Here is a 15,659-nt window from a genome sequence, read left to right on the forward strand (position 1 = left end):
CTTCTGTTCTCACCTGCTGAATTTTCCCATTGATTTTTGGGCATCAGCATCCAAAAACAATTGAGCAGCTCAGGAATCAAAATGAGTAACAAAGCTAGAATCTGAATTTGCTTTTTCATTGGGGAAGCAAAGCTTGTGGAAGTAGATTGTGGAAACTAAAACATGAAATATTTTCTTTTGCAGAAATCAAGGAAGAACAGAAGTAAGTAACTATTAAATCCAAAGGCTCTGGATGTGTTATATTTTGAACTCTAAAAATTGCTTATAACTTGATGTTTTCTAATATCATATTTTTCATTAAACCTGTGATAAAGCACTGCATCACACAGCTGAGAGTAGAGAATTCTGTGTATACCTCTGCCCATATGTTTATTGTGGGATTTCCTTTTCAGAGTCAGGTTGGGTATTAAGAAAAGTTTCTTCACTGGAGGGCAATGGGCATGCAACAGGCTGCCCAGGGCAGTGGTCATGAGACTGAGCTGCCAGAGTTGAAGAAATGTTTGGACAGTGCTCTCTGACATAGGGTTTGATTTTGAATGGACTTTAGTGGAGCCAGGAGTTGAGCTCACACTGATTCATGTTGGGACCCTTCCAGCCCGAGATATATTCTGTGATTCTATGACTTTCATAAAATCTCTTCATTCCTGAAGTTTGCTTAAATCATAGAACTGGGAGAAGCTCTGGCCCAACCTTTGACAGGGAAGCAAGCTGTGTTCACCATGTGAGAATTTGTCCAAATTAATAAGTGGAGAGACCACTGGAGGTCTGCATGTTTTGCTGGACTTATCTAGGCTGGAATATGGGCCATGCTTCCTGATTTTAGTGGGCCCCACACCTAAGCCTTGATGTTGATGAGAGTCATGGAGTGCATAGATCGCAGCAGTAAGGAACCCCATGAAAACAGCTGGCTTTGCAGGGACACTGGAGCTGTGTGGCAAAGTGAGGCTGAGCAGGATGTGCAGGAAAAGTATGTAATACTGATCTGAACAATCCTTCGTCAGGTTTCTTGCCATGTCCCACAGCTAGGGATTCTGTTTACCCAGTCACTCCAGTACCTCCTCAGAATCCTTATTGGGCATGTGATGGAAATACAGCAAAGGAGCTGTATTTGAACTTCTAATCTACGTGCAGCTCAGAGTTCCCAGGCTAATAACACTTGCTGTGTACATTAGCACTTTCCTGGGGAATAAACTGGCTGTGTGAAACATTTTAAAGTGCTCATACTAAATGATGACCGAAAAGCTATTTGCCTTAGATTTTAGTAAGTGAAATGAAAACATTCTTTGAGTGAAAGAAGTCATAAAGTTATTAAAAGATGAGTAAATTTTACTAAATACATGAAAACATGGAATACCTTATTTCAACGGGAGATTCATGTATTAAGAGTCTTGTCTCACTCTTTATGTTTTTGAAATAGAAATGTTCTATGCTGTTTGTCTTTCCTCTCTTTGTGTCTCCCCATAACTCTTGAACTGTGTAATTGAGTCTGTTTAGTAACACTTTGATAATTGTGACTGCTAGGTGTCATTTACTTTGAATGAAGAGCTTGCAAGCATCAGTGATATTGCAGGAAAACCCGCTTCTGTCAGTGCACCAAGGGAGCATCCATTTCTTTTGCAAAGCGTGGGAGGACAGACCTTAACAGTGTTCACAGAAAGTTCAACAGGTAAATTAGAATTACTGTTATTTATTATAGTTCTAGTATGCATTATTTCAATGATCTGGATGCTGTAAAGGCCAGAACACTGAGAAGTAAGCTCTAAGCTTTATTTTGTGGTTTTCTGCTTATGTATCATCCTTGTTGGTTTTTTTGTTTTTGTGTTATCTTGTGGGTCTGCTAAAACAGAGAACGTACAGTGCAGTATATTGTCATTCTCTTTTAGACTTCTAATTGGAAAAGTGCTTTTGTGTTCCCATGTGCTTTTGGGAAGACCAAGCTCTCAACTGTAGATTTCATAAAAATGATGACTGCTCCTCAGTCCAGTTGAACAGGTTCATTTTAGCAATAAACACATCTGTTTACTACATTTTCTGCATATAAAACTGTTTTTTTAAGTGTATTAAAGCTTAACAAGGTCATAATGCTGAACACTGCAGCAGTAAGGTTGCTTTTTTTTCTTGTTGAATACCAGTTGCCTGGCCTGCCTTAAGTACAGCTCAGGAACTATCTATGTAATTGATTTGGATGTTCAAGGTAATACGTCCTAAATTCCATGTTAGGTTTAAGCTACATGGTGGTGTTATATTGTATGGTATGCTCAGCAGACTGCCTTGCTTATAAGTCTCATGCACTGTAAGGTTTTCCACTGAAGTTACATAGTCATGTTTTGGGTGTTGGAGAAAGAAGGAGTCATAAGAGAAGGAGCCCAGAGAGGTTGTGGATGCTCTGTTCCTGGAGATGTTCAAGACCAGGTTGGATGGGGCCCTGGGCAGCCTGATCTAGTGCCAGATCTGGAGGTTGGCTGCCCTGCCTGTGGCAAGGAGGTTGGAACTTGATAATCCTTGGGGTCCCTTACAACCCAAAGCATCCTATGATTCTATGATTTCCATTTTGCCAACTGTAATACAAAGTCCTGAAACCTTTAGGTATTAAGATACTGTTCTGCTTTTATTTATTTAATCAATTAAAAAAATAGCATTTCTTAGCAACTACAAAGTGTTATTCAAGGACCATAAATCTATTAAGAAGGAGTTATAATATTAATTAGGAGTAAAGAGTGTTTATTGGAATGGCAAATGTTTGGATTGAAGAACTGAATAAGCATAGAACCTGTCAACACTGTTTTTGCTTGGGTATAGCAAGCATGGCATGCAATTAGTGCAAAATATCTAAACAGTTTTAATGTTGTGTTAAAGCTGGTATTGGCAATGCAATCAAAAATAAGTGTCAGTGTACTTTTTTGCTTTACTTTTTTGATTGTTTAAAAATAAAAGAATATGACAAATATATCCAAAATTCCATCCTGGTTGCTTACCAACACCATCTTCCTGCACCCACTCTTGTGTTGGAATGCGTATTTCCAATATGTTTTGAGCTCCATAGACAATTTCAGTACTGTAAAAACTTAAGTGTCTGAAGAGTGTACCCTAACCAAATGAAATGCTGCTGCCTTCTCTGAGTCCAAATGGAAAAGATCCCTTCATGTTGTGTCAGCCATGGAAAAAGGCTCCAACAACTCTTTAAACACCAGTCAATCCATGGTAAGAAGCAGTTGGAGGAAACTGAAATGCATAAATTCTTATGCTCACAGACCAATGTTTGTTTTCAAATTATAATTAATATATTTTGTGCAGAGTGTTGGCGATTCTTCTGCTTTGTCTTCTGCAAAGTACACCATATTACAGATTTGGTATGTTAATTTGAAACATGGTCCAGTGATTAAGCTGGTGTAGAACTGCTACACCAGTGGCATTTCTAATGTTGCATCTGTAAGGGCATATCTGAGGAATAATTTGAACAATTGGTCCAAATATGGACCAAAAAGTGCTTTTTGCACTGTTGCTCTCAGTCAGTACCTTTCCTGAGGACTCAATCTAAAACAGAGAAAATTGCATATAACAATTGGATTTCTTTTATATTTCCTTTCCAGATCTTTTATGTCTGCTATCCTCTAATGTCCATTATGTTGTGACCACCTTCACCAAAGATTGGTTGGTCACTGGCACAGGCTTCCCAAGGCAGTGGTCACAGCCCCAAGATGCCAGAGTTGAGGAAGCATTTGGATAACACTTTCAGGCCTGTGATTTGGATTTTGGGTGGTTCTGTGTGAACCCAGATATTGGTCTCAGTCTTTGTGGGTCCCATCCAGCTCAGAATGTTCTCTGATCTTTTTAATTCAGAAAATGAATGAGGGTTGACAAATCTGCGTCTGAAATCCTTTGTAATCAGAGAAGATGCTGTTGGGAGTTTACCCAGCTGGCCAAGCCAACTCAGCACCTCACACTGAATCTCTGCATCTCTGGTTGTCCCATGTTAGTTAATGGACAGAAATAGGTTCTTTTGACGTTCCCTTTGTTACGTCCAGAGTCTAACGAAATGCAGTTTCTTGATCTCCTACTGCATGTACCAGATCTGAGCTAATACTTCACTGATGACTGCAGAGGGATCCGGAGCACAGTTGTCTCTTGCTGTCTAGGCTGATTTCAGTATTATTTTAGCATTAAATATGAACTACATTCTGTTCCATAAACATCACCATATGTACATCAACAGTTGCTATGCAACAATGCTATTTGTGCTTCCAGTCATTTTATCTTATCTTTGTCATCAGCTATCACAGTTGTAATCTTTTTGAGCGGGAGGAAAGGAGAGCATTTTGTTCAATACAGCACATTGAAATATATGCAAAATGAATTTTTCTTATGTGTGTATAGCTAAGAACTATCTAAGGGCAAATCTTAGACTTGGTATGGGGTATATTGGATTAAAAGTATCCTTCTAAGCTTCCTACTGACATAAGGAAGTGATATAATTTGACAGCTTCTGTCTCGATTGAAGAAATGAGAACATGCTTTTGTTAAATATTTAACATTAAACTTTTCTGATTGTGATTGTAAATGAATTCCCTTAACTACTTTAATTTCCTCTTGCTTAATTTTTCTGCCAGCAGGTAGTTAAGACTTGCTGGCACTTAATATAAATAAAAAATGCAGCTATGTTGTAGACGATGAGAAAAGTTTCTTACTGAGCTGGTTATTGGAAAAATGTACCACTGATGTGACTTGGAAAAACACAGACCTTGGCAGACAATTGCATCCCTAACTGCAAAGAGCTGATGGACAGGTAGATTTTATACTGTAGGGTAAAATACAGCATAAGATATTGCTGTGAAGTTGGATGTGATTACTCTTTTTCTTGAAAATTTGCGTATTTATTCACAATCCCCTCTTCATAAGTGAGATTTCCTTCACGTTTCATTTAGTGACATTTAATTCTTCATTCTTGTCCCATCTTACTGATGTTTGAATAAAATGTGCTTAGAGAATTGCGTTGGCAGAATGACTACTGAACCTTTGCTTCCTCCTGAGAAGCATCCACGCATGGATTGTTTCACCGTTCTGTAGTTCACAGAAGAAGCTCTTACCAAGACGCTCTTACCCAATTTTCTGCATCTTCTTTCAGAATCTCATTTCATGAAGTGCAACTTCTTTGTTTTATAATCCCATTCAGTAATACCAATAACTCTGCCTACGTACCAACTCCTTTATTTCCACTGCCCTCCAATATTCATCCCTTGTCTATTTTACTTAAACACAACTTCTAATGTGTATGTCCCTTTTTTTGTGCTGGTACATGAATCATGCCTACTGTATAAGTTACAGTGTGCCTGATTGTATTCCAGTGAAAATGATTGTTCAGAGCTTGGATTTTGAAATACCAGCTGTATCCAACCATTTGAAGAAATCTGAAGGGAAGAAATGACTAATAAGTAGCATCTTTCCAAGATATTTTCTTTCAATAAAGAAAGCAGTTATTGCTATAATGACATTTAATTGTTTCCACAGCACTCTGAATCTTGTTGTCTTGGGATGCAACTTCCAATCTTATTAGATATGTGTTTGACATCTCAAATTTCTCATCAAACTGTTATTTGGAAAATAAATGTCCCCATTATTTTGCATTTTGGCTCTGCCTGGTCAGGAGTTTTAGTGTATACCTGTGTACTTCAGCACATTTTTCCAGTTGCATCTATTTCTTTGAGCTATCACTTAACGTTCCGGTATCCAAAATGCTCTGTGGTCTTTATTAATACTTCCTTGTTCCTTTATTTCTTTCAGTCTCCCATAGGCTGGCTTTAGAGTATTCAGGTAACAGCAGGAGAGGAAGCCTATTGACATCCTTAGGATCAAAAGAAACAATCCACAGCTGCCTTTCAGGTCTCTGACACTTATGCAAATTTCCAGATATTTGTAAGGATCACAGAGAAGATGCAACCCATTATCAGAAAAGCAGAATATGTGACTCAAGTTTGTCATGTAATTACAAGGGGCAGCATTTTCATGGGTCAAGATTTCATATATGTTATTGTGACATGCAGTCCACCAAAAAAAAAGTGTTTCCTTACGGCAATCTTTCTTCTCCATCTCTAAAAGATGGAAATGGTATTTACTTACCAGCTTCTTCTGAGCACTGTGAGGATTAACAAATTACTGTAAAGTGAGTTCAGCTGGTTGTTGGGGTGAGCTAATTTACTTTTCATTTTTATTATTAAAATTACAGACTGTTAATTCCCATGCAAACATAAAAAATTGTTTTGAGGATATAATACATGAAATATGTGGAGTATTACCGTGGACTCAATATGATGAGAGTAGAGTTGGCATTCTGCCTACTTCAGTGACTTTCAGTCTCTATGATAGGGGAAAAAGTCAGGTCCCAGGTTTCTATATGGGAATCTTGTATGTTACAGAGGAGGCTGAACAACTGCAATCTGCACAGATAAGGCATATTAAGTAGGCATAATACAACTGCCTTTACCACCTTCACAATGTTTTCAAGAAAAGTGCTGTTTTTTTGCAAGACTTGAATTTTATGTTTTTAATCTCTATTAAAGGCAGATTCCTCTGCTATATACAGGTGAACACACTCCTCCTGTGGAAGAGGTATCTCTGATTCAAATAGCTATGTATCACAGAATCATGAAATGGCCTGGGTTGTAAAGGACCACAATGATCATCTCCTTTCAACCCCCTGCTATGTGCAGGGTCGCCAACCACCAGACCAGGCTGCCCAGAGCCACATCCAGCCTGGCCTTGAATGCCTCCAGGGATGCGGCATCCACAACCTCCTTGGGCAACCTGTTCCAGTGTGTCACCACCCTCTGAGTGAAAAACTTCCTCCTAATATCTAACCTAAATCTCTCCTGTCTCAGTTTAAAGCCATTCCCCCTTGTCCTATCACTACCCACTCTTGTAAACAGTTGTTCTCCTTCCTGTTTATATTCTTCCCTTCAAGTACTGGAAGACCACAATGAGGTCTCCCCGGAGTCTTCTCTTCTCCAAGCTAAACAAGCCCAGTTCCCTCAATCTTTCCTCATAGGAGAGGTGCTCCAGCCCACTGATCATCTTAGTGGCCCTCCTCTGGACCTTTTCCAAGAGTTCCACATCCTTCCTGTACTGGTGGCCCCAGGCCTGAACACAGTACTGCAGATGGTGCCTCACAAGAGCCGAGTAGAGGGGTCAATCACCTCCCTCTCCCTGGGCCCTTTTTTAATGCAGCCCAGAACACAGTTGGCCTTCCTGGCTGCAAGCACACACTGCTGGCTCATGTCCAGTTTCTCATCCACCAGGACCCCCAAGTCCTTCTCCACAGGGCTGCTCTCAAGGTGTTCTTCACCCAGCCTATACAAACACCTGGGATTGCCCTGGCCCAAGTGCAACATCCTGCACTTGTCCTTGCTGAACCTCATTAGGTTTTCATGGGCCCACTTCTCCAGCCTGTCCAAGTCCCCCTGGATGGCTTCTTCTCCCTCCAATGTATTGGCTGCACCATTCAGCTCGGTGTTGTCGGATCCTATTATTTGCATTGGTCCTCAGGCAGCCTTTTCATTGAGAAAATAGGACCTCAGCCATGTTAGCCAGTGGCAGGAAGAAGGTTTTGTAATATAGGTCCTGTTTTCAGTTTTGTTGATATCCAGTCTGCAAATGACAGAAACGATCAAACTAACAACTGAAAACTTTTATCTTCAAGTTACAGCAGTAGTTCCTTCTTGCTTATATGTAAAGTGTCCTTAATGATAGCTGTTATATGTCTGAGTTAGAAGGGAAATATGAGAGTATTTTACAATTTTTTACAGTATTTCAGGTGAGTTAAAACATTTTTTATATCCCCTACATCAGGAGAGGTGAAAACAAACAAATACAGGAGGTGCAGTCAGACTTCAGGTTGAGAAATTCATGTAGGGATTTACTTTCATAGGGCTTTCTATGTGTTAAATCTTGGTTTACCAGAATCATCTGGCCACTATCTCTTAAAAGGCTGGATTGGAAGTTATTGCAGAAAGCTGTTTCTGATTTGCACTCTGCCATTCACCTGGGTGATAATTTCTTTTTGCTATCCACAGCATATGTCATTTTTTTCTTTTCCTTTCATTCATACTTTGATTCTCTGTGGCTCAGTACACATTCCTGATTTATCTGAAACTTATATTTTTACCTAAGGAGTTGGGCTATACCATCATGTGAGGGCCAGTGATGAAAAGCTGGAAAGACTGAAAAAATAAATTACTGTGTTATCTAGAATGCTGTAGGAAAGCTAGAGAGGAGGTTGTTCATGTTTATAATGTACCTACTGCTAATTAAGAGTATTCCTTTTCAGAGATTTTAATTTATTTATATTTTAATATAAAAAACCAACATTCATTTATTTACAGAGACTGGTGAGATAAATGGATATTGTTTCTCTCTTAGCGTGATCGTACCACTGGCTTTCTATAACTGGGTACCTTCATTTATGCAGATTTCAGTGAGAGGGTAATGGAGTTATCTCATTCAAGTTACAAGTGCACTAAAAGAGACTTTTTGTTGCTCCGTGTGACAAATTTTTCTTCAAAAAGTAAATTGATAAACATAAGCTTCAAAACTGTGATTTTATCATAATTTATCCTTCTTTCCTTTGCAGCCCACTTTGTAGTTATCAATACAGAAATGTTACATTTCCTATTTTGTTCTTTTGTGTTTTTTTTCCAGAGAGCCAACCAGAAGAAAAATCTGAAAGTGGCAGCTATGGTGAGTGTGGACACTTGCTTTGAAACACTGCAGTAATGACTTACAACTGTGCCTTTTCAGTTTTACTTTCCAATAAATTGGTAGCTAAAAAAAAGAAAGGTCTGTTATATTTGTAGGGAAGCGTATCATAAAATTCTGCAACCAGAAGCTTAAATTATTAATATTTTTATTTAAACAGAAAAAAAATTATGGAGGAGAACATTAAAAATGTAATGTTTTATGGAACATCATTTTAGATTTATATTTGGTATTTCTTATCTATTTTTTTTTTTAAGGTCTTTTAGCTTGGCTCCTTTCATCCCAGTTGGAAAATTTGTAGATTTCCAAATCTTGTGTTATTTGATTTTAATTACATAGACTAATTAGTCTAAATTATGGCATTCTAGCGTTGTACTTCATTCAATTTTTCTAATGCTTGTGAAAGATTTATCAATTCCTTGGAAAGAGTCAGAAATTCTTAGTTCACTTATGTAAAATGCTTCTGTTAGGTAGGATATCAGGCAGGCTTAGGAATCAAAAGATTTTGTTTGAAATCTAAGCTGGTCTCTGCAGGCTTCATTTACAGCAAGGAGGAAGAAGACAGCTCCATAAAATAGCTAAGAATAAGAGGGAGAGGTGCAAGTGCAATTCCCTGGCAGCTCAAGCAGAACTCTCTTGAGGTCAGTCCTAGCTCCCTTCACTTCTGCTGAATCCTTTGGGTTTACATTACTGAAATTGCCAGATACGTACATGACAGCATGAAAATCTTAGTGTCAAGTAGCATTTAATAAAAATTCCCTTTTTTGCTTTCATGAAAGAAAGAGATTTCAGAAATATCATTAATATACAAGTGCAAATAAGTGCCAGGGTAAGAAGGAGCCTGCAATCCTGGGAAACTAGACATGGCTAGTGTTTGTAGGACTACCTGTGATGCATACAGATTTAATTGTACCAACACTTATAATAAGGAATGGCAGAATCAGTAGATGAACTGGAAAGAGTCTTACAACCCCCATCCTTCTTTTTAAAAGGAATTCCTAAACGTAAGCGTAATGCTAATGGTCTTTCACATTATCTTCTGAAATATGTTTTTTTGTACACTGTAGCATGAAGATGTCTGTTTCTTGCATGTTTTATAAATTGCAATTTATTCCAGATACTTGTTAAAGCCTGATCACTGTAATTATAACTGAATTGTGATATGACTAAGGTTATGAAGGGCTACTTTCTAGAGATTGGTATTGAACACTGAGACTCACTGCCATGGGAGGTTGCATTTAAAGGAGATCACTTCTAAAATGAGTCAGCATATTAATACTTACATTGCATTTCTCTGATATTTCTATGTAGCCGTAGGCATACATGCTTGTTTGTGCTTTGCAGTTATTTTGTTCAGTTTTGTTCTGGCTTTTCATGTGAATAATTGTGTGCATCTCACTCTTTCTGCCAGCTCCTCGTCCATGGTACGTTGTGTAAGATGACTGTGTATATTTAGTTGCTTGTGTTGCATCAGTAAGGAGAATGAGCAACTGCATGCTGGGCACTGTTTAAACACACTGACAAGATAAAGTGCCAAACTCATGTGATAGAATTAAGCTGGTTGGGGATCCAGTTACTAAATGCTGGTAATTGGTTAGACCATGGCATTTAAAGGAAGACTCTTAGCCATCAGTTACACTTACTTGTTTAGAATTTGTTTATTTACTTTTTTTTTTTTCCAAATGCGTCATGGAACTCAGATGACCTTTCCCTAACTACCCTTCAAGTAATTCAGCTTCTTGAGTCCTCCATTTCACTGCTAGTCTAATTTATCTTGTCCCACAATAAGTACTTTTGAGGCAAAGATGATGCCTTGTATACTTTTGTGTATTATTTTAGCATAACAAGACCCATGTGACTACTTTTAGATGTTTCTGCAATAAAAATTATTTGTAGCTAGAAAGTAAATAAAGGAAGTGAACGAGACAAATAATATAAGGAAATCCTTTGATTTACCTCCTTAAGATTTTAACCAAAATTTTTGCTTGAGGAGGATACTGTCAATCTTCAGAACTTATTTTATAGATCATTAGCATTACGTATGATATTTGTAGTAACATTTATCATTGGATCAGTGTTGCCACAATTCCTAATACTGTATAGAGAGGCAACACAATACTGGTTCAGAGCAAAGATCATGTACCCAGTACCTTGTCCTCAGTGGTGCCTAAAAATTCATGAGAAGAGGATAAGAACAACGTAACAGCATTGTGGTGCTTCCCTAGGAATGCTTCTCCCAGTCTTTAATGATCTAAGGTCAGAGAGATTCAGACCCAGCAGTATTTTATTATACCCAGATGGTATTTTATTTAGTAGGCCCTCATTGATTTTACTTCTGTAAATATCCCTGTTGGTTTTTGAGCCCGTGTAACTGGTCTCAACTTTGAATGACATGAAGGTTATAGCCAAAATAGTAAGGAATTAAGGTATAACATCAAACAAGTTTACCTAAAAAAAAATCTGAGCTCCTTTCATGTATTCAGTTTGATAACTTGAGATCAGCAGTGCTCAGGGATTCAGCCATTGTTGTTCAGTGCCTGGAGCCAGGTTTTTGTTGAATGTGAAAGGAACATAACAGGTAAGATGTCAGCTAAAGGAAAGAGAAATGAGAATTGGTCCTGCTCATTCCTATATGACGCTGAGCAACATCATATGTTTTCTGAGCAAGTAATTTAAACCCAAATACATGTATGTAGATCTTGTTGGCTTATAGATTTTCTTGCACCTCCCTTTAAGAGCTGTCAGTAGTGACAGAAGCTGTGAAAACTAAGCATTTGTGCCAGGTAAAGTGTGATCTGTCCTCCAACCTGCCCCCAAGTAGAAATACCCCAAAGCTGCTGTCCCTTGCACATATAGTCTTTTAGGCATGGTATGGTAAAGAAATGTGTTCTCTTGTGTTGTCCTCTTGAAGGCGTGTTAAAGTTGCATGGGCAGCAGCTGATTATATTAGTGAGGCTTTGAGAACATGATGTGGAAAGCATAGCTAATCTTTTGTAGGGAAGTGTGTGTGTCAACTGTGTATGCAAACTCCAGGTACATATTTTTTTTCAAGGACACGTACATCAAGGAATATTACATGTATTTAGATCTTGAACCCGCTTCAAACCAGTTGCACTCTTGTTGTGTTTAAATTTCATCTCTTAAAGTGTTTGACATAAAGTCATGGCAAACAGCAGCCATCAGAACTTAACATGTTTTAGGACAAGGTTAGTCATCTCTTTCCCTGTGCCTGCCAGTGAGTAATACTAAAGCCTACTAGTGAAAGGAGAAGCACCATTGGGACCATTTATTGGACTTTGGGTAAGAGGACTATGAGATGCTCCAGACAATAGAACATGAACCTAGTATTAAAATTTTGCCACTTGTGAACATACATGTTTGACTGCAGACACAAATACGTAACATTTGAATTGTCTGCAGATGATGATAACTTGTTCCATTTTTTGATGCCATAAAAAAATCAGGTATTGATTGGAATACTTCAAATTCAGTGTATGTACTTCTATTAAATGCTGAACTGCATGCAGTACACTGGCTGTATTTTTGTTAAGGACACAGAGTTTTTACATTATGGCAGAACTATATGGAGCTGCTACGTGCACATTTGATTTTAATCTACTTGAAAGTGGTTGGTATATATTAATTGTACTCCAGAAGTAAAGCTTTAGCTGTAAGGGGAAGAATGATCATCAGGAGGAGTAAGGGAGTAATTATTTAAATGCTAGCAGAAACCTCAGTATTGAAGATAACTTAATTACAGAATCTGTCATTTTCAAGCCAAAGAAGCAGTTTTTGTCTTGGAAATGTAACTTTTTTTTTTTTTTTCTTGGCAGGTAAATGCAATAAAACTTAAATTACAGGCTTCTTGGTAGTATTCCAGGAATCACAATAAGTAATGAGGCTCCATTTGTTGCTGTTAATATACACAGAGAGGCAACCGTTTCTCTTTCAAGTTAGTCAGAGTCTATTATACTGGCTAAAATAAATATTGTGGATATCCAAGTGGTAGAACAGCATAAAGGATATGGATTTAATGTAGATTAATATTAATTGGAGCTGGGTTTTGTTTTTTTTTTTTTTAAACTTGCATAAATACTGTCTTTAATGTCTGTGTATCTTAGAATACTGTATGAATATTATAGTATTTATCTTCTTGACTTAGAAGTCCTGATGTGTTTAGCCTGCAGTCATCTTTTCGTCGCATTTATAATTTGTCTCAAACTCATTAAAAAAAAAATACTAAAAAAATTTACATATAGTGAACTTCACAGCTTTCAGTACAAACCTATAATTTTATTGTGCAGTCTCTATTCTGAGAACAGAACCCAGTATGAAACAGTGGGAGTCAATGCCTCAAGCATATTCCCTCCTTCAAGCTGTGCCAGTGTCCATTATGTTGGATTACTTCACTGAGCAGTAACTTTTGGCTGGTATTGGAGGTTTTGGTCTTTCTTTGTGACTCTCAGGTAATCCCAGGAATTTCAGCCACATCTGATCTTGCATACCATGACTCCACAAGTTGTTTGTTGTCTCCTGTGAGAAATTTTGCTGATTATTGGAGTTCATGTACCTGCCAGCATGATCGCATCACGTGGACTCCATCATCAGTCCTTTGCAGTGCTACAGGACTAAATTAAAGCTTTAGGAGGTGGTTCAAAGGGGCAGAGAGAGATCAAGTGCTTGCTGCCTTGACCAGTACAGGGCTGATATGTAGTGGATGTAAAACTAGTAGAAAGCAGTTTCAAAGCAAACATGAAGTGTTTCTACACTCAAAATGTAACTAAGCTGCTGAATTCCTTGCCAGATGTGTTTGTAAAGATACTTTATGTTAAAGGCTTTCACAACCAAAGAGACATGTAAAAGAATATCCACTGAAAGTTTTGGAGATTAAGAAGACATCTGTGGCTTGATGCATATCTAGGATGAGAATCCAACATGATTAATCTGTCCATAAGCATTTTCATGGATGTCTGCATCCACCCATTGTGTTGGAAGCAAGGTGCTGAACTGACCCAGTAATATTATTCTCAAACTGTAGTTTTTTGTTTGTTTTTTTCCAATTGATGAAGGCTGCTTTGAAAGTAATACCTCCTGTTTTATTACATTGGCCCATGACGTCAGAGGTGGATGTTGGTGGTATGGCAGAAGGGGTTCAACCTTCCTACCAGTATTCTGTTACAGATTGTTGCCATGTGACAGATGGCAGCAGAGAGGCAGTCTGACAAAATGAAGTCTGATATGGAAGTGCATATGAAACAAAACTATGTCAGTGAATTCCTCCATGCAGAAAAAATGGCACCCACTGACATTCATCAGTGCATGCTGAATGTTTATGGAGACGTGCCTAGCTAACATTAGGGACTATGTCACAAAATAGTGTTTTGTAGCTGAGAATTTATTCTATCAAACAATGTTATGTTCACTGTAGCTGTTGTAGTTTCCATAGAAATAAATAGGAGGCATTTCTTTTGGAGCAACTTACGTGTCTAGTTTTATGGTAAGCACATCTGCCTGCATTTTTAAACAACGTGCTTGTGATAAACTCTTTGTTGGTTGTTTTTTTCTTCCCCCTCTTTACTTATAGTGAGGAAGAAAAAAGCTTCACACAACTTGTGCCTTCAAGTTCAAGCCTTAACCACTTGAAGCGACTGAACAGGCTCAACGTGGGAGCGACTTCTGAGGGCAAAGCCAAGAGCAGTTCTAAGGCTGTCTGTAGTTATTTACCTCTACCTTAGCTACAATTGGATGTGAGAATACTGGAGGCTGTCATGCAGTAGGACCTCAGCTTTCTGTATTCCTGAGTCTGGAAACAGTCTAGCAGAGCTGATTTGGTGCTCTCCCTGAACTCTAAGGCTTTTCCAGCCCCAGCTTCTTGCCAACAGGAGAAGGAACAGTGTGTAGCTGTGCTACAACATATTGTCTTACTCATGCAGGTTGTCCTTGGGATTTCTGCACTGTGATCTGTGTGCAAGCCAGAAATCATCATTATGCACAGCAGAAAGTATTAGAGAGATAGATTTTTTTATTATTGTATAAGAAGGCATAAAGAAGTCTATATGTTAGGTTTCTGAACTGTAGGGAAAGAATATGAGTTTCTACTCGTTTTGGAAAATGTATAGGAAATAGCACAAGAACTGGCAATGCCTGAGATGCTGAGTTAGTATTGGGAAAGCTAGGAAGCTGAGAGTACCCGTTTCTCTCTTTAGGTGATTCTTATCTGCCTGATTTGCAAAAGCTTTAATTTGTTTTTTACGAGATTACCAGTTTCAGCATTGAAAAAATATACTGCTTTATCTCATGTACTTGCTGAAGACTTTACTTACGTAGTAGAGAAGCAGAAAATGACTGGGTTTGGTGGTACAGTTGCATATTCTGTTTATGTTTTTTGATGCTTAGGCTGTTCATTGCTAGTTTGTTTGCTTAATTTTTTCTTGTTAATTGAGAGAGTCTGTACCCACGTCTGACCTGTTCTTTTTTTTATTCATCTGTTCACTATGGTACAAAATCAAGAACCTCCTTTGAATTAGCAAGTAGCTTGCTGTGGAGCTGCAGGAGTAGCTTTATAGCTTGATATTTTTCTGTTAACAAGTAAAAAATTGAATCTTTCCATTCCTCTTATTTCTGCTGCTGCTGCAGAAAAAAAAAAAAAAAGTCTTTCTGAAACATGACTTATCAAAAACCAAAAGTTGGTTGTGGTAGCAGTAGTTTGGAGATGATTAGACCATAAACTTGTGTTGTCCAGTCTCACTGTTACACTCTGTGCAGCTGTGCCTCATCATCAACCCAAGGCCCCAGGCTTAAAGTCACTCTCAGAGTCCTTTTGCCCTGCTCATCCTTGGTGCTCAGGGATTGTGAGCTGGCTCACTGCACCACCCCCTCCTCTCTGCTTGGACAGTCTGGCACTACAAGTTCTA

The 15,659-nt window shown here is 38.3% G+C and overlaps 1 protein-coding gene across 1 annotated transcript in view; it reads left to right on the plus strand.

Annotated features, from left to right (window-relative positions):
- The window catches only part of GTF2F2 (general transcription factor IIF subunit 2), an 89,637-nt gene that overhangs the window by 8,349 nt on the left and 65,629 nt on the right, over positions 1-15,659 (plus strand). Inside the window, exons 3-5 of the mRNA XM_031615610.2 lie at positions 184-202; positions 1,522-1,666; positions 8,689-8,727. Of these exons, the coding sequence (XP_031471470.2) occupies positions 184-202; positions 1,522-1,666; positions 8,689-8,727 (203 nt within the window). The remainder of the gene's footprint in view (positions 1-183; positions 203-1,521; positions 1,667-8,688; positions 8,728-15,659) is intronic.

This window comes from Phasianus colchicus, chromosome 1 (genome assembly GCF_987193195.1).
Source record: "Phasianus colchicus chromosome 1, bPhaCol1.hap1.1, whole genome shotgun sequence".
Taxonomy (NCBI): domain Eukaryota; kingdom Metazoa; phylum Chordata; class Aves; order Galliformes; family Phasianidae; genus Phasianus; species Phasianus colchicus.